Source organism: Aspergillus tanneri, assembly GCF_003426965.1.
Source record: "Aspergillus tanneri strain NIH1004 chromosome Unknown AapTan_1_pilon_pilon_pilon, whole genome shotgun sequence".
Classification (NCBI taxonomy): Eukaryota; Fungi; Ascomycota; class Eurotiomycetes; order Eurotiales; family Aspergillaceae; genus Aspergillus; species Aspergillus tanneri.
The window spans coordinates 3,927,246-3,952,123 of NW_022984628.1; the positions used below are offsets into that span (position 1 = coordinate 3,927,246).

The window sequence follows — 24,878 nt, forward strand, 5'->3', positions numbered from 1 at the left end:
CCGAGTGAATAATCTCAGGGCCTCCGACCCATTAAATGAACAGGATATCAAGGAATAGGGAAGCTCACACGTTGTTATTTGACAAGCCCACGCATTGTGGCTAACCAAGTGCCTTCGAAAGCCCCAACTAGAGGTCCATGAGATCGCAGCGCCGCATCGCCCGTCATCGTCACGCGTCTCGGCCATCACGTGCGCGCTCCTCCGCATTGTGTCACCGCCCCGATAAGTCATCCAGCCAGCTGATAACCCAGGGCCAGACTCTCGCCCACTCTTGTCTCATCCCCAGCATCCTTGATCATCTTCATATCACTATGGAATGTTGTCAGAAGCGGACGAAGAAGCGCTATTTACCCGGGTTTGGGGCTCTGAACCTTCTCCTGTGTGTTACTCTCCTTTCGACTGTCGCCACCGCCTCCCGGCCTGTATACTTCGGATCTCGACAGTCGTTGCCCTTCCTTGGTCCCCAGATTCCTCTAGTAGGAAAACCGTCTCATTCAAATACATATGAATTTGCAAGTTTGGCACTCACTGATCATGCGATTCTTATTTCTAACAATGGGAATACAGACGCTTCGGCACCTCTTTCACCGCGGTACATATGAACATCCCGATCTCCACAAGCGGCTTGACATTAAGCCGGATACCCGCCTTTGGGTTCTGTCTGAGGATGGACTCAAGAAGGAGCCCGTTACGATAGACGAGCCTTTAATTGCTTCATCGCAACCAGTTACTATCCAACGACTTGTCGATCGTCGACCAATGATTATCGAAGAGCATTTGACGGCCGCACGATCCAGCGGATTCGCAATTGCCTTGTCACCGTCGGCGTGGGTCATGGATACGTTACCCGGTCCAGATGTCACCAAAAAGAGAACTGTTCTTACTTTTGCAAAGATGACTGCAAATGATTACATCGAGGAGCCGGGTAGCGAGGACTGGCAGGATGTCCATGGCTCTTTTAATTACTCATCTAGCTTTGGCTGGGGAGGAGATGGTCTCAGGGGCCACATCTATGCGGATAAGAGCAACAGTACTGTTGTGATATCTCTCAAGGGTACCTCGCCTGCTCTCTTCGATGGTGCGGGAACGACTACGAATGATAAAGTCAACGACAACCTGTTTTTCAGTTGCTGTTGTGGACAGGGTGGCTCGTACCTCTGGCGCCAAGTATGTGACTGCCAGAAATCTGCATATACGGCGAACTTGACTTGTATTGTCGAGGCTATGCTTGATGAAACCCGCTATTACCGTGCAGCGCTTGATCTCTATTCTAACGTCACGGAAATCTACCCCGATGCAAACATTTGGTTGACTGGTCATTCACTGGGAGGTGCCATGACCAGTTTACTGGGGTTGACATATGGATTGCCTGCTGTCACTTTTGAGGCTGTCCCTGAAGCTCTTCCAGCAGCCCGCTTAGGTCTCCCAAGCCCTCCTGGTCATGATCCGAGACTTCCACAATTGCGGCGTTATACTGGAGCTTATCATTTTGGACACACTGCGGACCCGGTATATATGGGGACCTGCAATGGGGTTGGTTCGGCTTGTACATGGGGCGGTTATGCCATGGAGTCCGCGTGCCACACCGGCCAGATGTGCGTCTACGATACCGTAGGCGATAAAGGTTGGCGCGTGGGACTTGGAACTCACCGGATCAAAGCCGTTATCTCAGATGTAGTAAAGGCTTACGATGACGTACCAGCTTGCGCACCTGAGGAGGAATGCTACGACTGTGAGTTGTGGAAGTTCTTCCACAGTAATGGCTCAGAGACTACTACCACCACTACTAAAAGCTCAACGATATCCACGACGAGTAGTACATCGACTTCGACATCTACGTGCAAAACACCCGGCTGGTGGGGCTGCTTGGACGAAACCACCACCACCAGCGCTACTGCCACTTCCACTGCCACTCCCACTCCCACTCCCACTCCCACTCCCACGTCGACGTCGACGTCGACGTGCGAAACACCTGGTTGGTTTGGTTGCAATGATAAGAGCATTACTACCACAGGACCGACTTCCACCGCTGCCGCTACTTCGACGTCAACCTGTAAGACACCTGGGTGGCTTGGATGCAAGGATCCGGCGACGACTACAAGCGCAACACCATCACCTGCACCTACAATTACAACCACGATGCCAACCAGGACCGCGTTATCTACCTCACTATCTACCTCATGTAAAAGCCCTGGCTGGTTTGGCTGGTTCGGCTGCCGTGATCCCACCAGTTCGACGATTTCTTTCACGACGCCTCTACCTATCCTAACTTCTACTTGCGAGACTCCAGGAATTTTCTGGGGCTGTTGGGACACATCAGCTGTGAACACTAATCCCACCACCACACCACCGCCATAAGCACTGCATAGACAAACTTTTGTGCATCTGACGCTCCCCGGCGTCTACTTCTTAGAATTGGATTTTCATCCTACAGTGACAGACCGGAGGTTACTAGAAACCTCCCCTCCGGAAGAGCAGACTAACCGGAGCTTTTATATATCCTATCCAGCTGACCATTTGCATTAGAACCGATATGACCTTCTACGAACCATTAGCAATATATTTATTTTTTAAGCGAGCGTGATTCTTCCTTTTCCGGGCGTTTTTGGACACTGTATTTCCTGGTTGGCTCTTTTTCCACCCTGTCCTCTTTTTGCAGTTTTCTTGAGTCACGTTAGTCCCTCTTGAACTGCTGCACTATATTTGGATAGTTATATTTGTGAATAGGGCAGCTAGTTAAGCAATTACCCATTCACCGAATCCTTTGCTTCAATATCAATCGAGAATCTATCTCTACAATTTTGTTATTACTGCTCAACTGCGGAAATTCATTTCGCCAACTTATTCTCGACTGGAGTGCGCAACCCTAGTCCTGTGTCGACGATGAATGATGTTCTACAAAAACGTATCGGCTATAGCTAATGTGCATAGCAATTTCATCTTACGTCACATGTAAAAATAAATTTAATACTGAAAGCAAGATATCGTTTTGACTTCATCATTTCATATTAGTACATACAGCTTCGGGAATGGATGGGTTACTGAAAGATAGAATGCCCAATGGCAAATTACAATCGAGCGGAGCGAGCGTCAGTGGCCTTGGCCTCGGTGGCCTTCTCAAGGCGCGCACCTAGGTCTGAGTTGACCCGACGGAACATGCCGTAGGTGGCCTTGCGGACCCGCTCGTGGGCACCGCACAAGTGACCGGAAACGTTGTGGATGAAGGCCTCCTGTTGGCCGGGCTGGCGGCCCAACACCTGCCAGAGTCCGTTGGCCTGGACGTAGTCCTCGTCTGTGACAGGTAACTGCTCGGCGGTAACAGCACCGACCCACTTCTCGTGCTCCTGGCTCGCTTTGACGGGCTGGTAGCGGAGAGGACGGAAGGTGGATGGGTAGTTCGGGTTGGCGCCGTAGTTGCCGTTGACATTCATGACGCCATCCCGATGCCACGGGCTAAAGGCACGAAGGGGGCAGTTGACGGGTATCTGCTCGTAGTTGCCGCCCAAGCGATGGCGCTGGGTGTCGGGGTAGGAGAAGAGACGAGACTGCAGCACGGGATCGGCGGAGGGTTCTACGCCAGGAACCATGTGCGAGGGAGAGAAGGCAGCCTGCTCAACTTCGGCGAAGTAGTTCTGAGGGTTCTTGTTGAGAGTGAACTTGCCGAAGCGACGCAGGGGCACTTCGCTCTGGGGCCAAACCTTGGTCAGGTCGAAGACATTCCAGCGGAATTTCTCGGCCTGCTCAGGGCTCAGGACCTGGACGTAACAGGTCCACGAGGGATTCTCGCCCCTCTCAATTGCGTTGAACAGGTCCTGGGTATGCCAGTCAGGGTTCTCAGCCGCCAGCCGGGTGGCCTGCTCGTTGTTGAAGGTCTTATTGCCCTGGTCGGTCTTGCAGTGGATCTGGACGTAGTTGAAAGTGCCGTCGGGCTTGATCCACTTGTAAGTGTGGCCCGAGTAGCCGTTCATGTGGCGGTAAGAGTAGGGGGTGCCGCGGTCACTGAACAGGTGCATGATCTGGTGGACGGCCTCCTGGTGAGTGGAGAGGTAGTCCCAGAACATGGTGGCATCCTTGAGGTTGGTCTGGGGATTGCGCTTTTGGGTATGGATGAAGATAGGGAACTTGGCAGGGTCCCGAAGGAAAAAGACGGGAGTGTTGTTGAAGACCCAGTCCCAGTTACCCTCATCTGTGTAGAACTTGATGGCAAACCCACGAGGATCACGCGCACTGTCGGGTGAGCCCTTCTCTCCACCAACGGTCGAGAAGCGAGTAAACATCTTGGTCTTCTTGCCAATTCCCTTGAGCATGTCGACGACCGTAATGTCGCTAATGTCATCGGTAACCTCGAACTCGCCGTAGGCGCCAGCACCCTTGGCATGGACCACACGCTCCGGGATTCTCTCCCGATCAAAGTGCGAAAGCAGGTCAATCAAATGGAAGTCTTGCAGCAGAAGAGGACCATTGCGACCAACCCGCTGGGCAGCTTGAGGATCCATCACAGGACAGCCACTGGAGGTGGTGTAGACTGGAGTTTCATTGTAACGGTAGGTCTCTGTAGATAAGGGAGCGATCAGTTAGCCTCTGGTCACTAAATCGAAGAGGAAACAAGGGACATACTAGGCTCGTCGTCTTTGCTCATCGTGATATAGCGGGATAGGAGGATACAGGTTGAGGATGGTACCTAGAAACGAGGGGTATAGTAATCTACTGTGGCGGTAAGAGGAAGACAATCGAAGTGAGGATATGGTATTTATATAACAAAAGGAAGTTCTCTCCAGCTTTCCTGCGTAATCGAAAGGGAAAAAAAAAAAAAAAAAAAAAAAACAAAAAAAAGCACTTTCTATGGATGGATCCCAAATACTGGAGCTTCGGCCAATGACAACGCGCGTATTTCACGATGACGTCCTTGAACGCCCCATCAGGCCGTCAATCTCCCATTGCGAAGAGGAAGGCCGATGCGAGGAAGGAATGACCCGATAGGCCATGAGTGGAAACATGGAGTAGGATGGAGCTCTATGACTAGTAGGCACATACTGTATTCGAGTGGTTGAAAGAGAGTTGGAGAAAAGCGCAAAAAGTAAAACTTTCCCAAATTTACCCCGCACGTGGACAAGGCCCATCATCACCCATACATTTCAGATACTTCCTCTGTGTTGGCTTTTGATAGCAATTCGATGTACATGCATTTACAATGTATGTATATAGTATCTTTTGCTGGCAACGACTCTGTTCATAACAGCTCCGGTCTCTATGATAACTTGGAAATAACAGCATGTTGCTACACTGTAAGTAGACAATGAAACTTCCATCTGCTTCCTAGTGGAGACTTGACTGAAAGGAACGTAAACTAGCTCGTCTGCTTTCCCTTAGTACCACGCTGTTCACTCGCTAGTAACAATCTTAGTCAATGGACCTGGCCAGACAATATGATTTGCTTTAGGATCTTAAGATCATCATTAATGTCCGACATGCCAAGAGCATACATGTCTTTTTGGTGCGGAGAGACTACCAGCAAGCACTTTATGCCCTTTTTAGGAAGTCATGGCGCCTATCCTGATGTTTCAAGGTCTATTCTTAAGTGGAGTACTTCAGGCATGATTCTATGCCAACCATGGTGACATCCATGTACACGCAAAACCTGCGGAGTATACAGCCTAACTGTGGACTATCGGCAAAGGGGGTACAATGCGCTATACCGTACCTGAGGCGCCTATCGGCGGAAGCCTTAGCGGAAAGCTCCGTCTTCCGAGGCGGAATTATTGCCTCTCTAGCATCTCCGACAGTCGAGTAGCAAGACAACGAAGAATCCATCATTCCATTCATGGGTGGTTTCGTCTTCACGCAGGAGAAACGTATCCCAATCACTGCACAGCAGTGGATTAACACACCACCATGAATATCATGACTACAAAGCATGGATATCTGTGAAATCCCAACCCAACAAGGCTGTGCTTCGTTTTGCTTCAACATTCTTGATGGTGCCCTCAAGGTTCTCGACAGCACAGCTCCTAGCCAGTCTACCTACGATCATTCCTTGTCAGCCCACGGCACTGCCTAAGGTACCTGTCACGCCGCCAACTGCCTAGCTAAGGCCATTTTCAAGACTGTCGACGATGCCAGCTAGAGAATACACTTGTTTGCTCCGGTAGCTTCAATATGAGTGGATGGTAGAGACAGGGTAGTTGGACGTACGGTCCTTTTCCTCCGCTGACATGGTGGTATTCTTGTCCAAAAGGATGACTGCGCGATCAGGGATTACTCGGGAACTCAAGAGTACCCGAATTGAATCGATGGTAAACTAACCTCTGTTTTACTCTGGAATATATCCTGTTTATCGGGACAATTGAACGTTATAGCTGACACCTCTCTATTCCCAGCGAACTAACCAGTTATCTATTTACCAGTTCCACGTGGGATACATTAATACACGACTATGTCGCTGAGGAATGATGCTGTGTCTGCATTTTGATTGAGCTCATGGAGATCTAATCTCTACCTCCATGGCCAATCCCGTGGGACAGCATCACTGACCACCTGGGCCACATAATTGACATTGTCCTCATTCAGCCCACAGATGATGGCTCTCTCCAACGGCAGTACACATGATACTCCTTCCGATGACATCGACCTGATCCATTTCTATAGCATAGATTCTACGAAGCTGTAGGTTTGTATATGCCCATCTAATGAACGATTTATTCAAATGCATACATCTACAGATATCTTAAGGGAGTAATCTCGAGTAATCAGCGTTGAAGATATCGCATGGGGCCATGCATACAATTGGGCCATCCATGCCGTCTCCGAGAATGCCATAAAGAACAGGACTTGCAGTGAATAGGGTCATCTCCAGAGCATTATCAGGAAAGACTGGTGTTGTACTTGTCTATTCCACAGTGGTATAATAACTTCATATCGCTAGCCTACAGGCCTATTCAATATTTTTAGTCAAACGCTCCGACCCTCTTGTGATCACATTGGGGTCATTAATGGTGGCAGCTGGACAGAACAGACCGAAGAAACGCCGTAGTGAGAGAAGTCTCAAAATCGAATCGAGTCCAAGCAAATGCCCTGTGACTATGCAAGAATATGCATAATATAATATAGTAATCATCCGGTCCGGATGCTGGATTAGTACTATAGTTCCAACCCGAGGCTACTCATCAGATAGGAATCATGTGACGGAAGACGTGCTTCCACTCGAATACTTATTGTTCTTGTCTTCTTTCAATCTCATCTACTGGACCTTTCCCGCGGCATTAGGCACTCCATCCACTGCCCTCGTATTCGTCCCGGTCAACCAGTCCGGTCCAAGGCCTGGACGGCTTGCTAACTGAAATTAAGTGCTTGGCTGACCTTGTGCTCTCCGTGCGTTCACCCAAATTTCTCAGTTTCCCCGCAATTCTAACCCACAGTCTCTTCTAGTGCACATGACTGTTTTGCAGTCTGCCTTTCCCTTTTCTTCTCTAGTATCCCTATCCTTCGTTGGTTTGGACCGTCCTGGCCATGTTCTTGTGTTCTTGTGCGCAGGTTACCAGTGGTGGGGGAAAGGGGGGGGTTACCTTAAAAGGTCGTCCCTCGGCGGCCCCGCCGGGGCCATAAATTTCTATCGCCCTCCGTCCCACTGCTCACCAGGTGCGGAAAAGTCGTGACAGCCTTTTTTGCCTCGACTGGAATTATAGTTCCTTCACTTCTACCCCTTTTTGTCTTCTTGCAATTCCATTCCTTCCCGCCCTTTTTAGGCCATCTTCCCTCCGGGGCCTGCAATTGCCCTCAGCATGGCTTCCAAGGCGCAGGATGCCATTGCCCCGATCGACCGGTCGTCAGACGATTATCGGGACTCGTCTTCAGTGGCCAAGATTGTCGAAAATGCAAAGGCGGCCACGGACAAAGAGCAACACATGACCTTGTTGCAAGGTATCAAACTCTATCCCAAAGCTGTGGCATGGAGCATCCTCATCTCCACGTGCATTGTTATGGAAGGATACGATATCAGTCTAATCAATAACTTCTACGCTTTCCCTCAATTCAATCGCAAGTACGGCGAGCAAACGCCGAAGGGGTATGAAGTGCCAGCACGGGTAATTTTTTCTTTCTCTTTACTCATCTCTCCCCTTGAGTCTTTCCTTTCCACCCCAATGTGCTTCGGGATTGACAAATTTTCAGTGGCAAGCAGGTCTGAGCAACGGTGCTTATGTCGGAGAAATCATCGGTCTTTTTATTAACGGCTGGGCCTCGGAACGTTTCGGATATCGTCATACTATTCTTGCTTGTCTAATTTTGATCACGGCGTGGACCGCCATCTTTTTCACGGCCCCTAATGTTCAAGCTTTGCTCGCCGCCGAAATCCTTGCCGGTATTCCCTGGGGCGTGTTCCAGACTCTCACCGTGACCTATGCCTCCGAAGTCTGTCCTGTTGCGTTGCGCAGCTATCTAACAACCTATGTCAATTTTTGTTGGGGTCTCGGCCAGCTGATTGGAGTGGGTGTGATCTCGTCAATGATTAACCGGGACGACGAATGGTCATATCGAATCCCGTACGGTCTACAGTGGATGTGGCCCCTTCCCCTCTTTATTGGAATCATGCTCGCCCCCGAATCACCATGGTGGCTGGTCCGACGGGGGAAAACACAGGAAGCGAAGAAAGCTCTGCTACGCTTGACCAGTCTAAACCGGGAGACGGATTTCGACGCTGACGAAACCATCTCCATGATGGTCCACACTACCGCTCTGGAAGCTACGATCACTCAAGGAGCCTCCTATTTGGATTGCTTCAAGGGGGCTAACCTCCGCCGAACTGAGATTGTCTGCATGGTATGGGCCATTCAGAACCTAAGCGGCAACTCCTTCTCCAACTATTCCACCTACTTCCTCAAACAGGCCGGCCTGGACACATCCAAAGCATATGCCTTTGCCATGGGACAATATGGTATCAACATGGTTGGTGTCTTCGGTGCATGGTTCCTCATGACCATGGGAATGGGCCGCCGAGCCCTATACTTGTATGGCCTTTGCGCACTCTGTATTATGCTGTTCGTCATGGGATTCCTTGGCCTCGTTCCGGACGAGCACCGGAAGCAGGGATCCCTCGCGACGGGAGCCATGATGGTGATCTGGGCCTTATTTTACCAGCTGACGGTTGGCACGGTTGCCTACTCCCTTGTGTCTGAGTTGTCCACTCGACGACTGCAGATCAAGACCGTGGTTCTGGGCCGCAATCTGTACAATATCGTCGCCATCATCTGTGGTGTCCTAACACCGTACATGCTGAACCCGGACTCCTGGAACTGGAGAAACTACGCCGGGTTTTTCTGGGGCGGTCTCTGTTTCTGCTGTATCATCTACACTTACTTCCGGATCCCTGAGCCAAACGGCCGTTCGTTTGCCGAGCTCGACGTTCTTTTCGAGCGTGGGGTCAGCGCCCGCAAGTTCGCCAGCACCCAGGTTGATGTCTTCGACGAGACCATTGAAGGCCGCGTGGTAAAGGATTACCAGACTCAGAAGACGGCCGCCCTGGCTGATGTGACTGGGTTGGAGAAGCAAGCTTAACTGGGGGATATGCTGGGTGTCGGCACGTTCTGTAATATTACATCTTATACAACTAAAAATCTTAATGCTGTACATAATCAAATATAATGATTACGATGATATGCTAAGATTCCGTTGAACAATATGATATGGTACTCGGTAACGAGCTAACAGGAAGCCTACAGATTGTCTAGGGTCTGGGTTATCTGGATTATAACGAGCTGTAATTCGCTAAAAAGCATTTTTCGATACTCGCAGCAACGTTATCTACTCATTCGACCACTCTGGCTTTTTCTTCTCTGCAAAGGCAGTCATGCCTGTTCAACAGTCAGCAAGCAATCCTTCCCCCCCGGCCGAAAAAAAAAGAAAGAAAGACTCACCAATCTTCTGGTCCTTACTTCCAAAGAGTCCATGGAACAACCGCCTCTCATACTCCACTCCCTCGCGTAATGAAAGTTCCTGGCTCTTATCCACCACCTCTTTACAAGCCAGCACCGCAACCTGACTATACCCGGCGATCGTCTCTGCCGTCTTAAGTGCCTCCTCCAGAAGCTCCTCCTTGCCACCATCCACAACCTTAGCCGCGACACCCCATTCTCCAGCTTCCTTACCACTGAAATTCTTGCCGGTGAGGATCAGCTCCATGGCCTTGCTCTTGCCCACTGCCCGAGTAAGACGCTGCGATCCACCCGCGCCGGGAATCACACCCAGTTTGATCTCGGGCTGTCCGAAGGTGGCGTTCGCGGTGCAGTAGATGATATCGCACATGAGAGCCAACTCGCAGCCTCCGCCGAGAGCGTAGCCGGATACGGCGGCAATGACGGGCTTGCGGACGTTATTGGCGAGATGGGACCATGGGGCGATGAAGTTGTTGGTGTAGGCGGAGGAGAAAGTCAGGGGTGCCATTTCTTTGATATCGGCGCCCGCTGAGAAACTGTCCGTTAGTATCTATCTATCTTGTACAGATGATGTGCAGGGGCGGTTATATAAGGATAAGGAGAGAGTTACCGGCGAAGGCCTTCTCGCTGCCAGTGATGACGATGGCGCCTATTTCCTTGTCCTTGTCGTACTTGGATAGGGCATCGTTGATTTCTCGGAAGAGAGAACTCGATAGCGCATTGAGGGCCTTGGGTCGGTTCAATGTGACTGATTAATTGGGATATATGGTCAGTCTGTTTTGTTTTGTACTTATTTAGTATTTTACTGTATCCTGGCACTCACTCAGTCCGACACCTGGCTTGGGAGCGGATGTCAGGATATGTTCGTATCCTGAGGTTGCGGAGGAATAAGGCCTCACACGGGCCAGATAGGATGTCAAGGGGACGGCGGTTCGGGAGGAGACGAGGCGGGAGCACTGTCGAGAGAACATGATGAGGGATGATATGCCTGACAATTCACAATTGCAACAGAACGATCGATGGGAAGAAAGGAGTTGAACTAACTACTCAGTTGTACAGCGTTATTTGTATGATGACATGATCCCCGCAAGAATGCCGAAGCGAACCGTTCCCCCGAGGCAATGCGCACACGTGAATCACTGAGTCAGCAGCGCCAGGAACGGGCTAGCGTGTCTTTCCAGCCACAGGGTGGCTGATTATCCTAAAGGGGACTAGCGCCGGCAGCAGTGGACACTTTTCTTGCGAGATCCTGGATGTTGTCGTCCTCTTTCGCATCCGGAGATTCTCTGTTGCTGGTTGTGTATGCGCTGTTGAAGTGAAAGTGTTGGCTACTGAGATTCGACGCTTCTTTCCCTTTTCCTTTTTCCTTCTTCTTCTTTCCTCCCACCCTTTTTGGTTTTATTTCTTCCCGTTTGTTTCGTTCTAAACCGTCATGGATGTTCCTGAGCCCGAGCAGACCCCATTTACGGCGGTTACAGCGCAGACGTCCAAGCTTGCCAGAGTGAGTTAATTCCTGAGGTCATGGATCTTTCAAAGGTGGGAGTGCTGACCCTTGATCTTCCTAGCAATTTCAAACTTACCTCGATGCTTCCACCCCGTTTACGGCCTACCGTTGGGTCGGCACCGTCGTCCTCCTCGTCATTTTCTTTCTGAGAATTGTCCTGGCTCAAGGATGGTACATCGGTATGCATGATCCATCCATCCTTTTTCAAGAAGTGGTCAAATAGCTCCTATCTGGGTGCTAGAGGACAGACGAAAAATAGAAAGCGGGAGAGGAGATGGTAATCATCACCGCAGCTGACTCTCAAAACAGTCGCATACACCTTAGGCATCTACCTCCTTAACCTCTTCCTCCTCTTCCTGCAACCCAAATTTGACCCTTCCCTCACTCAAGACGAAGGTCTGGAGGATGGAGACGCCGCCGCCAGCCTGCCCACCAAGCAAGACGACGAATTCCGTCCGTTCATCCGCCGACTCCCTGAGTTCAAGTTCTGGTATTCCGCCACCCGGGCTATCACCATTGGCTTCATCTGCTCGTGGTTCACCATCTTTGATATCCCCGTGTTCTGGCCTGTCTTGGTGGTCTACTGGATTATTCTCTTTGTTTTAACGAGTGCGTATTTCCCTCCCTCCCTCTCCCTCTCCTGTTCACCCGTCCTCTGTATGTCCCTGTCTGCTAACTTTATAATACAGTGCGACGACAGATTCAGCATATGATCAAGTACCGCTACGTGCCTTTCTCATTCGGAAAGACACGGTACGGCCGTTCATAAATGGATCGTTTCCCTCCCTTCCCCCCTCCCCCCGCTTCCCCTTGGGGTATTCATTTCAGGGGGTTTGATTCGCGGGATCTTTCTTATTAAATCTCTCCATTATCGGGCTCCTCCTGTGATTCACTTCTTCATCTCTCTTTCTCTCTCTCTTTTTCTTGATTCTTCTCTTTCATGATGGAGATTCGATCGGAAGGAGCTTTGAAAAACCGGAGAAGAAACGTGTTATAATCTCTTGATGACCGTTCGTGTGAACCTGACTTCATGAACTAAATTATTCCTTGTACAGAGTTTTAGTCTCAATTTTCTTCCTTTCTTCCCTGTTCTATTGACGTACGTGTTTGATCATGGGGCTTAGAGTTGTATCGGTAGGGTTCACGATGTTATTGTCAGTTAAATAGACTATTACTGGGATTTTGCTTTATGACTTTTCATCAGTATTTCGGGTTTTCGTATATCCATGGTCGTGGGATAAATCTATATACAACCATAACTATGGCACAAAGTAAAAACAAATATCCTGCCTCGAACTACGTAAGGAATTGGCAAAAACGATCATCCCGGTTAGACAAAGAGCACGCCAGACGCACAAACATAAAAAGGGGAAGGAGAATGAATTCAGATCTGAAGATCCTCAACACTTGTCGACCTCTTGCTCCTACTATCATTCAACGACAACACAGATATCGATCGATCTGGCGATGGCTGTTCCAACTCCCTGGTCTTGGTACAGATCCAAGTAGACGCATACATGTTCACCCTATTTCCATCAGTATCATCACATCGCCCGCATTGCTGGCAGAAAGAGTAACCCTTACCGGTCAATACAGCTACCCGGAAATCGAGCACCGACACGCCGGGCTGTGAATCCGTTCTCCTCGAAGTTTCGGATATACCAGGGCTCAATGCTAGCAGAGCGGAGAAGGATACGGCCATCCATTTTTAGGGCCTGGTTGAGTTTTTGTGCCTGGGCGGAGGCCTCCTCCCCTTCGGGATCAAACCAGTCCATGGAATCCATGACCTGAAAGGTGGATTTGGTCAGTATATAGGGTGGGATAAAGAGTCTGGAAAGGCGAAAATTACCACGGCAATGGTTAGGCTGCGAGGTGTAATGCGCTTAATCACCTCATTGATCTCATCTGTGTGGATTCGAAGGCCGTCAAATGCCCCTGGTGATGATAGTCTCACATGTGCTTTCGGAGATAGATAAGCCGGGTGGCATCTGCAGTTGTCAGCTTGGCCGGTTCGCTTGGATAAACACGAGTCTTCCTCACCTTCGGGAGAATTGGCCTTGTAGACACAAAAAATAGAAGTAATTGTCAGAGCTGATCAAGGTGTCCTTGACCACAGGATCCAGCGTGTCGACCACATACTCCCAGATCGACTGGCCGCTAATATCTTTGGCTTTCTTCATATCTTCAGTCAGGCCATTCCGCTTATAGAAATCATTAATAATCATGTTCCTTTGGTTCCGAGGCACGCCTGCGGCTTTCCATGCGAACCATTCCGTTCCAACGACGGCCCAATGAAGAGGTTTGCTCATTAAGACAGAGCGAATGCGTGGCCAAATTTGCCGCTGTTCAGCGATGGTCTGGGCCTCACATAGTTGCCGCACTTGGCTCTCGATGCCAAATACTTTGAATAGGTAGCGGACCATCTTGATCGCATGACGCGATCCGCCAGTCTCATAGAGACCTTTGCCAGAGGAGGACGTGAAAACATGAGTATGCTCCAGCCAATATTGAAACGCCTGGCTTGACAGATGCGGGCTCAGGCGAGAAATAAGCAACCGACGGAATTCGGGATGCTTTCCCTCGCCGAAGATCTTCCAAACATCGCGGTGGCCGAGGGCAATAAAGCTAGCAACCTTCAGCTCCAAGAGATGGTTCTGATTCGGGTTCAGATCAACCGCATGCACCCGCCGCGGGCTCTTCTGTAAATAATCCAGTATATTGTCCCCCGCGCTCGTGATGGCCAGAATCACATCATCACGTTGGATATTAAGGAGACGATGATCGACGCGGGGATCTTCCCAATTGAAGGCATAGATGTACTCATTCTGGAATTGTGTGTGTTTTGGAAGCAGATCATTGTAAAAGATCCGATAGTGATGGTTCTGGTAAAATGAGGATGGGAGAGGGAGGTTCGAGCCCAGGTTAATAACAGCGGTCTCGTACGCCTTGGACCGCACCTCCTGTGCACTGGCCTCGACAGCCTTGTCCATCTCCTTGCGATGGTTGGCCGGGGACAGGTAAGGTGATTCCGTGAAAGAAGCATCTAGCTTTTCAATGGCATCCCTGCTCGTCTGGCTGGATGCAATGGCCTTCTGGCAGCCGATAAAAATATAGTATGGGATGCCACCGAGAAGATAATTCCTCTCGCTAGCAGAAACGACGGTACCAAACCGATATTCCAAGTAATCTCGGCGGGCAGCCTCCAAACTAACCCGGTCTGCGTCAAACCAGGCCCTCCAGAATACTCGACTCAGCCAGTTGACATGGCGGTTGAAGGCACCGCCAATATAATTGCGGGAAGAGACATCCACAATGCTCTGGACTACTCAATGGGTCAGCCGCTGCATTCGTCGGAGCTGACATCACCTTACCATAGAAGTCACAAACACCAAGAAGGCCCGATGGTTTCAGCAAGCTCGACAAAGAGTCGATCACGCTATAATAATCTATACTCGGTGAGCGTTTAGCCACAAACTGAATGCCAAACAATACAGACCTGGTATCATCGACAGACTGTAGCTCATTGTGACGACGTCAGCGCCGGTATCTGCCGCTGTGGACTTCGCCCGAGGGTCGACATGGTCTTCTTCTGGTAGACGAAAGGATCGTGCATCCTGACAGACCACGCTGACATTCTTCCATCCCAATCGTCGGAACCGCTCGCGGGCAACTTCGCAGAGAGAAGGAGATAGGTCCACCAGATAAACATGGGAAAAGAATGTCTGCACTGGTAGGAACGCGGACATAGCCTCAATGTTGTACCTGGGTTTTCAGTCAGAACCATGCCTCGTGTGTGATTCGACTCTAATACTCACCCAGTTCCACCTCCAATCTATATAATTAGCAAGCAGTTCTATCAAAAAGAAAAACAACATATTTGAGAGCTTACATCAACCCAGATGGCTTTACCAGCCTGGAGCTCTTTGTTGTCCGCTTTAAACATCAGCTGGGCTGCAACCAGACCCAACATATCTTCTCGACCACGGAGAAGCCGCTTGCGGGTAGCATCATAGACACCAGCCTAGAGGTCCATCAGCTGACAATTGAAGCCGATTCCCATGTCATCTCCTCATACCTGAGCCTTGTAGAAGCTTTCCAATGCATCCTGTTGACCATCCTCGTTCTTCTGGTGAGGCTTAAGGAAATTGGCGTAAATGAATTTCGCATAGGTAAAAACCCCGCTATCGTAGTTAATCTTGCCCTTGCGGGATGACAGGGAAAGCACGACCGCAATCAAAGCACAGACCAAAAAAGCCGTGCCCGCGATGTAGATATGCAGCCAATCCACGCGGTCGTTCACGAACGAACCGATGGGGCTATTATTGCCGAGGAAGCTCATGGTAGAAGAGAGCAGAAGGGGTAGAACGCTGCGACTTTGCTGGTGCAGCCCAAGACAGATGGGAACCGGGCAGACAGGAGTCAGGAATTCATGATCAAGAGAAGGAACGGCTTCTTGAATAAAAGACCGCGTCCCGCATCTCTGTAGCACGACAACTACCACGATGCAGAAAGGCTCATGAGCATCCTCCTAGGCCCCACCATAGCCCCTCGAAGCTATTGATAAACCCAAACATGAGGTTGTATGCCACCAAGCGAGTGGACGGGACCATGGCGTAGATCGCTAGGTAACCTTTAGTGGTGCTAGAGTTGAAGTGATCCATGCTTGATATCCTATCAACGACACACATGGGCGAGACTGCGACATGCCTGTTGGACCTGCATTGAACCCGACATTGCTTGGAGCAGGAAGAGCGACGATGCAGATGGACGAAGAAAGTGAGAGCAATAGCGAGTAAGAGTGCATTGGCGTGGCACATGGTCTGGCTCGGTGGCCAATCAGCGGCCAGTGTTCCGGCACACCTCGCCATTTCCTCTTTCGGCAGGATCAGGATGACGAAAATGGAAATTTAGGTCGAATCCCATCAAACGGTACTCAACTGGTATATTTGTAGTTTCTCCATACGCATGTGTTAATATAACAGAAGAATCACCATGCCTAACTAGGGCCGGTACCCTTTTTAGTGCAGTGGAATTTATTGATAGTGTGCTAAAGCTCTTTTTCAAAGTATTCCACTAGCTTAGAGCCCGCCGCGTCAGGCTTGTCAGGGAACATGAAGACAATGGGCACTTTCTCAGCCGTGCCATCGCTGTCGCGGTCCTTGGCTGTGACCTCTAGCTGGGTATTCAAGACATCCATTGCAGGAGTCCTTCTCGTAGCCCCGTCGTACCATGGTGCCCGCGTAGACGGCGGCAGATGTTGCACAGGCTTTTTGATGCGCAGGTCGGTCTGGTTGCGAATGATGCATATCCGGCCAACGCACAGATATCGAGGACGCCGATCTTGTTGGAGTCGACGTCTTTCCGTCCTGTGAGGTACGTGACAGTCGACTTGATATCTTCCACGCGCTGGGCACAATCCTCAAGGCCTCGAGGCAGGCCCTCGGACTCACCCTGGTATGCGGAATCGTAGGTAAGACAGGTAAATCCAGCGTCCGTCAATACCTGGACGTAGTTGGCAGGGGATTGCTCCTTGATAGAGGTCCATGGGTGGCAGATGATGACGGCTGCGCCGGCGCGGTTGTGCGAGAGGCAGACGACGCCTGTGGGGTGGAAACTATGAATCGATCCATGGACACCACCCTGTATACACATACAAAGTACTGCCAATGGACCTACATCACGAGTAGGGGTATCGTCCGATGACATTTTGAACTCCTACCCTTCCTTGTCGGACATCCTTTTGACTGTCCAACTGTATTGGACGACAAAGTACTATGAAGTGGACTGCTGGGAGCAAAATTTTCGAAGCCGACAGAAAATCTGTCCTCGAGAAAGGGTATTTGATGGCTCCACTTCCCCAGTTTGAATCTGTCTGTATTAATTTGCATAATTTGGGCCATATTTCCGTTAATTCTGTTACATCAAGCTTGATGACACCCGCGTGTGACTTGCATATGCCCTTGGGTGTCTGCCATGGTTCTCTACAGAGGATATGGCGTAGTGTCTTGTTAAATCCAAGCTTAACAGGTTTAAATGTGTAATGCATACCGGATATGGGTATTGATATGAGGGACATCTGGCCTTTCCTTATCTCGGAAGCCTATATCATCCTGTATTTAAATACGGTACATTAACAATCCTTCCTGGAAGTATGAATAGAATCATCCAATAGTGCCATCAGTATCCATCCATCGAACCATAGTCTCCATTGCCATTCACCTTCTAGAACACCAACACCGTCTGGTTCGGTACGCATTCGGTCCATCCCCAGTCCACAATCCACATCCAGCTAACCATCAACCCACCTACCAATCAGTGTAGGCAAAGCCCTAGCAAGCACAATCTACACAGCCGGCATCGCATCTTCACAACAGCCCGCAACGTGGACATGCCCTCCTACCTCTCCGACATACCGAACGTGCTCAAACTCAGTCTAGATGTCACCTCGAAGGAAGCCATCACCAGCTCCCTAGCGGCCGCGGTGGACAAATTCGCCCGCATCAATGTCGTCATCAATAATGCCGGATATGGCATCAAGGGCAATACCGAAGCCATCCCGAATCGGATGCTCGACTGCAGATAGAAATCCGGTTCTTGGGACATGTCTTCGTGACCAAAGAAGCTATTCAGATCATGAGAGAGATGAATCCCCCTGGACGGGGAGGTACTATTGTGCAGATCTATTCTATTGGGGTTGGGAAGGTGGGGGGGTTTGTTGACGTTCCCTGGGAGTGGTTACTATCATGCTCGGTAAGTTGACACGTGTATCTACCGCATCTCTATCAGTTAAATTTGATCTTATATATGTACGTCCCACGTATATTGAGTTAGCCCTGGTGGCTTCAACGAGTCCGTCGCCAAGGAGATGAACCCAGAATGGAATATCAAGTTCTTGGTCGTGGGACCGGGGGAATAGAACGAACTTCGCCTCCGACCTTCACTTCGCGGCTCGTCATCCGGCATACGATATTCCCGATGGTTCGCTGAATCAACTGATCCAGTATAATACCGGCCCGGCTCTCCAAGAGGCTTTCTCGGAGCCGGAGCTCTGTGCTCGCGTGCTCTCTGCTGATCAGCAGAGACGGCCCTTGCCTCGTCGGTTGTTGATAGGTGGGGAGACGATTCCTCGGATGCGAGATGATTTGGAGACGACGCTTAGGGAGGCGGATGAATGGAAAGAAAGATACTTCGGTGTTCGCCTAGGGTTGGTGCTCCGGGAATTCCTGGTGTTTTGGCTAGGAACTAGTGAAAATGTATATATTGTTTTCCGAGTGATATCAATATTGTAGACTTGTTCTGAATAGATTACAGAATGAACAGCATCAAAGACCAAATAGTGGGGTTTTCAGTGACATAGTACCAAGGTAGTTCAGCAATGTATGCTAAAATGATGACAAAGGCCTATTGTGTAGCTGGATGATGACTGTATTCATTGCACCCATTCCACCTGTCCACATTCATTCTGGGATCTTCACAACAGCCCGGCCTTCAATCTCAGAACGTCCTAGTCGTTGCAGTACTTCATCGATCTTATCAAAGTCGAAGCATTCGATATGAGCGTTCACGTCACCGGCTACTGCCATTTCCATCAGCTCATCCATTTCTTGAGCGGTGCCAGCAGAATTCCCGACGATCGTTAGGCCTATCAAATTTTCAAATGTCAGTCACCATCCACTCCCACAATAAAGTAAACCATTCCCTCACCCTTTACGATCATGTCAAACGGCGTAGCTGGCAGTCGAAATGGCGCACTCGGTATACCAACGCAGACGAGAACCCCCAGACTGCGAAGCAATCGAATACTCTGCGTGTAGGCCGGCTCACTGTTAGCGGTACAGATGACTGCGTGTGCACCAAAACTCGACGTCAGACCCTTGACTTCTTTCTCAATATCATCTACTTTGTAGTCCAGGAAGCTGGTTGCTCCCAAGGAGAGACACAGCTGCTTCTTTTTCTCTCCACTATGGCTGTCGTCAGTAACTCACAATTGCACTGCAGAATGCCGTACCTATCAATCGCAATAACTTTAAGTCCCTTTTTTACTGCGATTTGAATCCCCCTATAAGCATTTTAGTCCATGCACAGTTTGTAAGGGAGAATGAATATACATGTGTCCCAAACCGCCTCCAGCTCCAGGAAGTACAATCCAGTCGCCAGGGCGAGTTTTTGTCTTCATTATTGACGAATACATGGCGATTCCCGCTGGAGAGCCAAGTTCAGCTAAATGATCTGAATAGATTGTGAAATATACATATAACGTACCACATAGAAGCGGTGCAGCCACGTCCGGCGCCAGTTGCGATGGAATCTTCGTGACATGGGCAGCGGGACTAACAATGTATTCTACAAACGCGTTAGAGAGCAACAATCAGTTGAATCCGATGAGCATACATACGCTGAAACGTGCCAGGGACATTCTGTAATCCGTTAAACATGACCATCTTCCAAACAGAGGAAATATTGAAAACATACAGCCCCAGCATTCTTCTGGTACGGACATGCCGTATTATTGATAGCACAAATCTCACAGTTCAAGCAAGAGCTGTAGAGCCATCTATCGCGTAGCTCGTCATTCATACTATCCAACCTCAACCACTAACGAAATCAATCGGAGGACCACCAACCTGATACCAACTCGTTTACCCATCCAATCATGCTCAGTAACCCCCTCCCCCACTGGGACAATACTATCGCGTTAGACGGAATGAAATCTAGTCCTAATATCCAGGGTGACATCGCACCTTTGACCACCTTCCCCACCCCCTCATGCCCCGCCACGTCCGTCAACATGTGCGTCTCGCCACGGACGCTGTGCACATCTGAATGGCACACCCCTGAAAATTCCAGCTTGACTAAAAGCTCGCCTTCCGCCGGAGACGGTACGGGATGATCTGGTTTAATTTGAAGACATGCATCCGCCGATGCTCCGGCCGGGGGAAGTACGGCGGCGATCTGGACGGAGGGGATTACCATGGTGGGATTGAGTATGCGGGGTTACTTCGATTAGAGAAAATAATCGACTAGGCTGAGCAAGCGATGGGGTTGCAGATGGAGGAAATTATATACCTGAGAGTCTGAACCAAGGCGTGTTGGGATGGTTTAACCCTAGCCTCTTAAAGAAGATCGCCCAAATAATCATGCCAACTGATAGGTGGATTGCCAGGATAACAATGCAGTGACAATTTCCGAGACCCTATTAGTTGCTATCAGCAGATGGAGATACATGGTTTACTGGATCAAGCTTAGGCAGTGTGGATCATAATCGAATATTATATGGGAATGTATGTCCAGATATTGTGCTCTTCTTAACACGTCCCTCTAGCATAAGACAGCCGCCATCCAAAATGTTTGCAGGGCTTTTCTAGCATATTCGACTGTGACAGTCCAAGATTCACCGTTCAATCAATAAATTAGGATATTATGCTAATTCTTCAAAACTTCAAGTCAAAAAGGTATACGTATAAACGACATGAACTCTGTCTTCCAAAACAGAGCTGAAAAAAAGGTGGAGAAGTGGTCATTCTAGACCTGTCTGCCGAGTCTGTCATAAGAAGGGTGCAAAATATATGAAGTAAAATCTATAGCATCACACAATGATACCAGCGCTTATGCATTTTCCGATTGAAGTGTTTGCTGCGTGCAACACCGATCAGTGCCTGGACGAGCTGTCCAAGTCGGGAAAGGAGACTCACCACCAACCAATCCATGCCCTCATTGAGACCTTTCCCATCAATGGCAGAGCACGCCACGATACTCCAGTTCCTATCTCGTAGCTCACCCAACTTCAAAGCCTCTGAAATCTCCCCCGCACCCTTGGCACCAGGCTGGTCTTGCTTGTTGGCAAACACCAACAAGGCTGCATCACGAAGCTCTTCCTCATTGAGCATAGCTGCAAGCTCATCCGCGGCGGTGCCTAACCGTTCAATATCCGTAGAGTCGATGACGAAGACGACAGCAGCTGTATTGGCATAGTAGCATCGCCAATAGGGTCGAATGGACGTTTGGCCTCCGAGATCCTAAAATAGAAACAGCGGTCAGTCACGATCCTTCTCTTCTAACTCCAAACTAAGGCTTCCACGACGATGTACGTACCCAGACGTTGAAGTTCAAATTCCTATATGTCACCGACTCGACGTTAAAGCCAATTGTGGGTATCGTGGTGACTACTTCTCCGATCTATCGACAAAGCATCGAGTCAGCATATGATCTAAGCCGGTAGAGCGCACAGTCTGAGATAATCGACCCGACCGACACAACAAGAACATACCTTCAATCTGTACAGAAGTGTTGTTTTTCCAGCATTATCCTAAGACCGGGTCAGCGCCAAAAGGTGGCGGACACCTAATGCAAAACCATAATCACGTACAAGTCCAAGGATCAGTATCCGGATCTCCTTCTTGGACCAGAAGAAGGTCCAGAGGCGCGATAATGAGACACCCATGGTTGTGATCTGAGCAAACAGCGCAAGTGTTAACAGCTGGGAGAAAGAAGGAGATGACGGTGCAGCGGCCTCAGGCTAAGGCAGAGCGGTGAAGAGCAGCAGCCAAGGCAGGTGACCAAGGCAACTCAGCGGGACCTCACGAGAAGGACGACAGGTTCTCTGCGTATGGTTCCGTGAATGAAGGGCATCTTGAGCACCAGGACGACACGCGAGTGAGCACAAGCAGGGCAATTATAACAGCTGACTAAATCCCCTGGTGGCAACTATTGGCCCGCGCTGCCGATCAGTCTGGTCCAAGCTTGCCTTTGCCTGTCCGTGGAATTGGATGGGATGCAATCGTGGACGCTTCAGTTGGTTTGCGACTCCTTGTCCCGCTGGTAGTCAGTCTTGTGCCGGTCGCCTACCTCCCGCGCGCCTCCTCTTCCATCATTCCTTGTCGTCCGTGGAGGTTGATTTCTCAATTCATTCAACCTTAATTCTTCTAGCTTGATATCCTACCTGTCTTCGTGTGAGATAGACCACTACTTCTGGATCAGCCGCTACAACCGGAGGCAAACATTTTGATTCCTGGCTATCTCTTTTGCCCACTATGGTTGGCAAAAAGTCCGGAAAGGCTCTCCTTCGGGATGAAGGTGTGTGATTCCTTACCCAATGGATTAGTGTTGTTATGCCCTAAATCATGTTCACTTAGGCCTGGAGAGGACGGATAATAATATGGAATTGTCGAGCTGGCCGCAAATCCCTCCGATCAACCAGAAGAATTATTACACGTATGCCATGAACCCTGTTCTTCGATCTCATTATTAGCCTGCCAAGGGCAGTCGCATGCGTCTACGCTTCGAATGTGTTTGGCTAACGCAGTCATTTGCTTTGTAGGGATTACCTCAAGCGCGATGACCAATATCTGGCATTCAGGCTGCAGAATGAGGAAGCGCGGAATCTAATGACCAAAACCGCCAAAGACCGCGACCGTGCTCTGGCTATGGCAAAAGGAAACGACTTGGGTCTCCCCGAGCCGGAGGCGGATGTGGATGGCGATGCCAATATGGAAGATGCGGAGGAAACTACATCAGAAGCGGTTGGCTCAAAGGTTATTGTTATACATGTTGGTAGCCTGAACCTTCGAATTGGTCTGGCTAGTGATGCGTTACCGAAGACGGTACCGATGGTGATTGCGCGAAAGTCCAGCACCTGCGAAGCTGAAGACCAAAAGGAGCACCCCAGGAGGCTGAGACAGGACAATGGCATCGAGATGGAGCCAGAGAAAAAGTTTGGCTCTGAGGTTTGTCTCCTAGCATTGACACGCCCTATGCAGTTGTATTAGACCCCAGTTTCTGATGACACTCTTTGGTCGCAGTTCTCTTCTCAGTATACTTCTATGGCCGCAGACCTCAAGGCACATATGCGACAGAACAAACGTCGGACCCTTCCGAATTCGAAAGAAATGGTCATCAATTATAATCGGAGAAAGGTGCCGGAGACTATTTCGGAACACAACGACCCCATGCGTGTTGAATGGACGGATATCCCCGACCCGGCACCGGAGTATATAGCGGGCCCAGATGCCCTGAGGATACCAGATACCTCCAAGCCTCGGTATAAGCTGTACTGGCCAATGAGATATGGGTGGTGCAACGAAAGGGACTATGAGAACAAACGACTCATGTTCCTGGATCTTTCGCTGATCCTAGAAGAAGCAATCAAAGGCCAGCTAGGCCTTACAAGCAAAAAGGAATGGCCTCAGTACTCATGTGTATTCGTCATTCCTGATCTTTATGAGAAGTCTTATGTGTGTCAGATGCTGGAAATGCTCATGAGGGAGTTTACATTTGCTCGGTCCTGTTTCATACAAGAAAGTCTGGCCGCCACCTTTGGCGCTGGCTTCACATCGGCTTGTGTGGTCGATATTGGTGCCCAAAAGACATCGATATGCTGCGTGGAGGAAGGCATGTGCATTGAGAATTCTCGTGTGAACCTGAAATTTGGTGGGACCGACGTGACGGAGACGTTTGTCAAGATGATGCTCTACGATCATTTCCCGTATGACGGAATCAATCTGTGGCGCAGGTACGATTTCCAGCTGGCTGAGGAACTGAAAAAGAATGTCTGCACCATGAATGAGGCCAGCGTATCCGTCCAAGTGTTCGATTTTCATCTCCGCGTATCGGGGCAGGATACCAAGAAATATACATTCAAGGCATACGACGAGGTTCATCTGGCCCCCATGGGTTACTTCCAGCCGTCTATCTTCGATAATACTCTGAAGCTTGAGGGACGAAGGAAATTGATTTCCCGCTCAGTCGACATCTACGATGGGCAACCGAACGACCCGACGTCTGCAGCTCAGTCTGAGATCTTGACCGCTCTTGCTCCTCCATCAACCAGCCATGTCAACGGGGACAGCCTGCCTGCCACACTAGACGTTCAATCAACACCAAGCCGTTCCCAGCAAGTCAATGCCCTCAGTCGCGTGCAGGAGCTGGATGCCACGCCTCGATCCTCCGTTGCCGGCTCTCCTGCACCTGAGGCAGTCAGCACTCCTCAAGCTGGAGGTGCTGGCACCCCTGTTCCCGGTGGACAGGCCCAAAACGTATCGCACCCACGAGCACCGACGGTTGAAGAACGTGATGATATTCTCCCGGTTTTCCCGCTCGACAATGCGATTCTCACCTCCATTGCCCACGCGGCCCGCTCGGACGAACGTAAAATGCGGGACTTCCTTGGTGGGATTATGGTCGTGGGAGGAGGAAGCTTGATCAACGGCTTCCATTCATTTCTGGAAGAGCGACTCCAGGTCCTCCGACCAGGATTTGCCAAAGAGATAATGATTGGCACGCCGCCACGGGATCTTGACCCGCAGGTTGTTGTCTGGAAAGGGGCCAGCGTCTTTGGGAAACTGAGTGGAACGAATGACAGTTGGATTGGGCAATTAGAGTATGACCGGCTGGGGCATAGACTTATGGCTTACAAGTGCATGTGGGCTTACTGATCTAGTGCACTTCCGTTG

At 49.9% G+C, this 24,878-nt stretch overlaps 11 protein-coding genes across 11 annotated transcripts; 5 read left to right on the forward strand and 6 right to left on the reverse strand.

Moving 5' to 3' along the window:
- Positions 1–311: 311 nt before the first annotated feature.
- Positions 312–2,358, forward strand: atg15 (triglyceride lipase ATG15; the record flags this gene model as incomplete). Its single annotated transcript, XM_033567964.1, has 2 exons — positions 312–476; positions 568–2,358. The coding sequence occupies 2 exons, from the start codon at positions 312–314 to the stop codon at positions 2,356–2,358; spliced, it is 1,956 nt and encodes a 651-aa protein (XP_033429959.1).
- A 710-nt stretch (positions 2,359–3,068) lies between these two features.
- fgaCat (catalase easC) lies at positions 3,069–4,639 on the reverse strand (the record flags this gene model as incomplete). The annotated part of the gene is made up of 2 exons (XM_033567965.1): positions 3,069–4,552; positions 4,618–4,639. 2 exons carry the CDS (start codon positions 4,637–4,639, stop codon positions 3,069–3,071), a joined length of 1,506 nt encoding a protein of 501 aa, XP_033429960.1.
- Positions 4,640–7,778: 3,139 nt separating this feature from the next.
- On the forward strand, positions 7,779–9,549 carry ATNIH1004_003287 (putative MFS alpha-glucoside transporter; the record flags this gene model as incomplete). Its single annotated transcript, XM_033567966.1, has 2 exons — positions 7,779–8,081; positions 8,167–9,549. The coding sequence occupies 2 exons, from the start codon at positions 7,779–7,781 to the stop codon at positions 9,547–9,549; spliced, it is 1,686 nt and encodes a 561-aa protein (XP_033429961.1).
- Positions 9,550–9,795: 246 nt separating this feature from the next.
- On the reverse strand, positions 9,796–10,897 carry echA (enoyl-CoA hydratase echA; the record flags this gene model as incomplete). Its single annotated transcript, XM_033567967.1, has 4 exons — positions 9,796–9,845; positions 9,909–10,454; positions 10,537–10,674; positions 10,750–10,897. 4 exons carry the CDS (start codon positions 10,895–10,897, stop codon positions 9,796–9,798), a joined length of 882 nt encoding a protein of 293 aa, XP_033429962.1.
- Positions 10,898–11,358: 461 nt separating this feature from the next.
- Positions 11,359–12,199, forward strand: ATNIH1004_003289 (Rer1 family protein; the record flags this gene model as incomplete). Its single annotated transcript, XM_033567968.1, has 4 exons — positions 11,359–11,427; positions 11,492–11,609; positions 11,740–12,039; positions 12,120–12,199. 4 exons carry the CDS (start codon positions 11,359–11,361, stop codon positions 12,197–12,199), a joined length of 567 nt encoding a protein of 188 aa, XP_033429963.1.
- A 615-nt stretch (positions 12,200–12,814) lies between these two features.
- On the reverse strand, positions 12,815–15,769 carry ATNIH1004_003290 (class I SAM-dependent methyltransferase; the record flags this gene model as incomplete). Its single annotated transcript, XM_033567969.1, has 9 exons — positions 12,815–12,956; positions 13,015–13,217; positions 13,280–13,418; positions 13,471–14,752; positions 14,802–14,876; positions 14,927–15,192; positions 15,246–15,262; positions 15,320–15,451; positions 15,506–15,769. 9 exons carry the CDS (start codon positions 15,767–15,769, stop codon positions 12,815–12,817), a joined length of 2,520 nt encoding a protein of 839 aa, XP_033429964.1.
- Positions 15,770–16,477: 708 nt separating this feature from the next.
- ATNIH1004_003291 (alpha/beta hydrolase) lies at positions 16,478–17,136 on the reverse strand (the record flags this gene model as incomplete). Its single annotated transcript, XM_033567970.1, has 3 exons — positions 16,478–16,602; positions 16,659–17,030; positions 17,085–17,136. 3 exons carry the CDS (start codon positions 17,134–17,136, stop codon positions 16,478–16,480), a joined length of 549 nt encoding a protein of 182 aa, XP_033429965.1.
- A 347-nt stretch (positions 17,137–17,483) lies between these two features.
- ATNIH1004_003292 (uncharacterized protein) lies at positions 17,484–18,013 on the forward strand (the record flags this gene model as incomplete). Its single annotated transcript, XM_033567971.1, has 2 exons — positions 17,484–17,555; positions 17,657–18,013. 2 exons carry the CDS (start codon positions 17,484–17,486, stop codon positions 18,011–18,013), a joined length of 429 nt encoding a protein of 142 aa, XP_033429966.1.
- An 874-nt stretch (positions 18,014–18,887) lies between these two features.
- ATNIH1004_003293 (zinc-dependent alcohol dehydrogenase) lies at positions 18,888–20,403 on the reverse strand (the record flags this gene model as incomplete). The annotated part of the gene is made up of 9 exons (XM_033567972.1): positions 18,888–19,072; positions 19,135–19,391; positions 19,439–19,489; positions 19,539–19,632; positions 19,693–19,773; positions 19,826–19,847; positions 19,903–20,008; positions 20,055–20,106; positions 20,172–20,403. The coding sequence occupies 9 exons, from the start codon at positions 20,401–20,403 to the stop codon at positions 18,888–18,890; spliced, it is 1,080 nt and encodes a 359-aa protein (XP_033429967.1).
- Positions 20,404–21,008: 605 nt separating this feature from the next.
- On the reverse strand, positions 21,009–21,871 carry ARL1 (ADP-ribosylation factor family protein; the record flags this gene model as incomplete). The annotated part of the gene is made up of 4 exons (XM_033567973.1): positions 21,009–21,446; positions 21,523–21,606; positions 21,698–21,736; positions 21,797–21,871. The coding sequence occupies 4 exons, from the start codon at positions 21,869–21,871 to the stop codon at positions 21,009–21,011; spliced, it is 636 nt and encodes a 211-aa protein (XP_033429968.1).
- Positions 21,872–22,460: 589 nt separating this feature from the next.
- ARP8 (putative chromatin remodeling complex subunit (Arp8)) lies at positions 22,461–24,860 on the forward strand (the record flags this gene model as incomplete). The annotated part of the gene is made up of 4 exons (XM_033567974.1): positions 22,461–22,503; positions 22,563–22,641; positions 22,748–23,153; positions 23,229–24,860. 4 exons carry the CDS (start codon positions 22,461–22,463, stop codon positions 24,858–24,860), a joined length of 2,160 nt encoding a protein of 719 aa, XP_033429969.1.
- Positions 24,861–24,878: the final 18 nt, after the last annotated feature.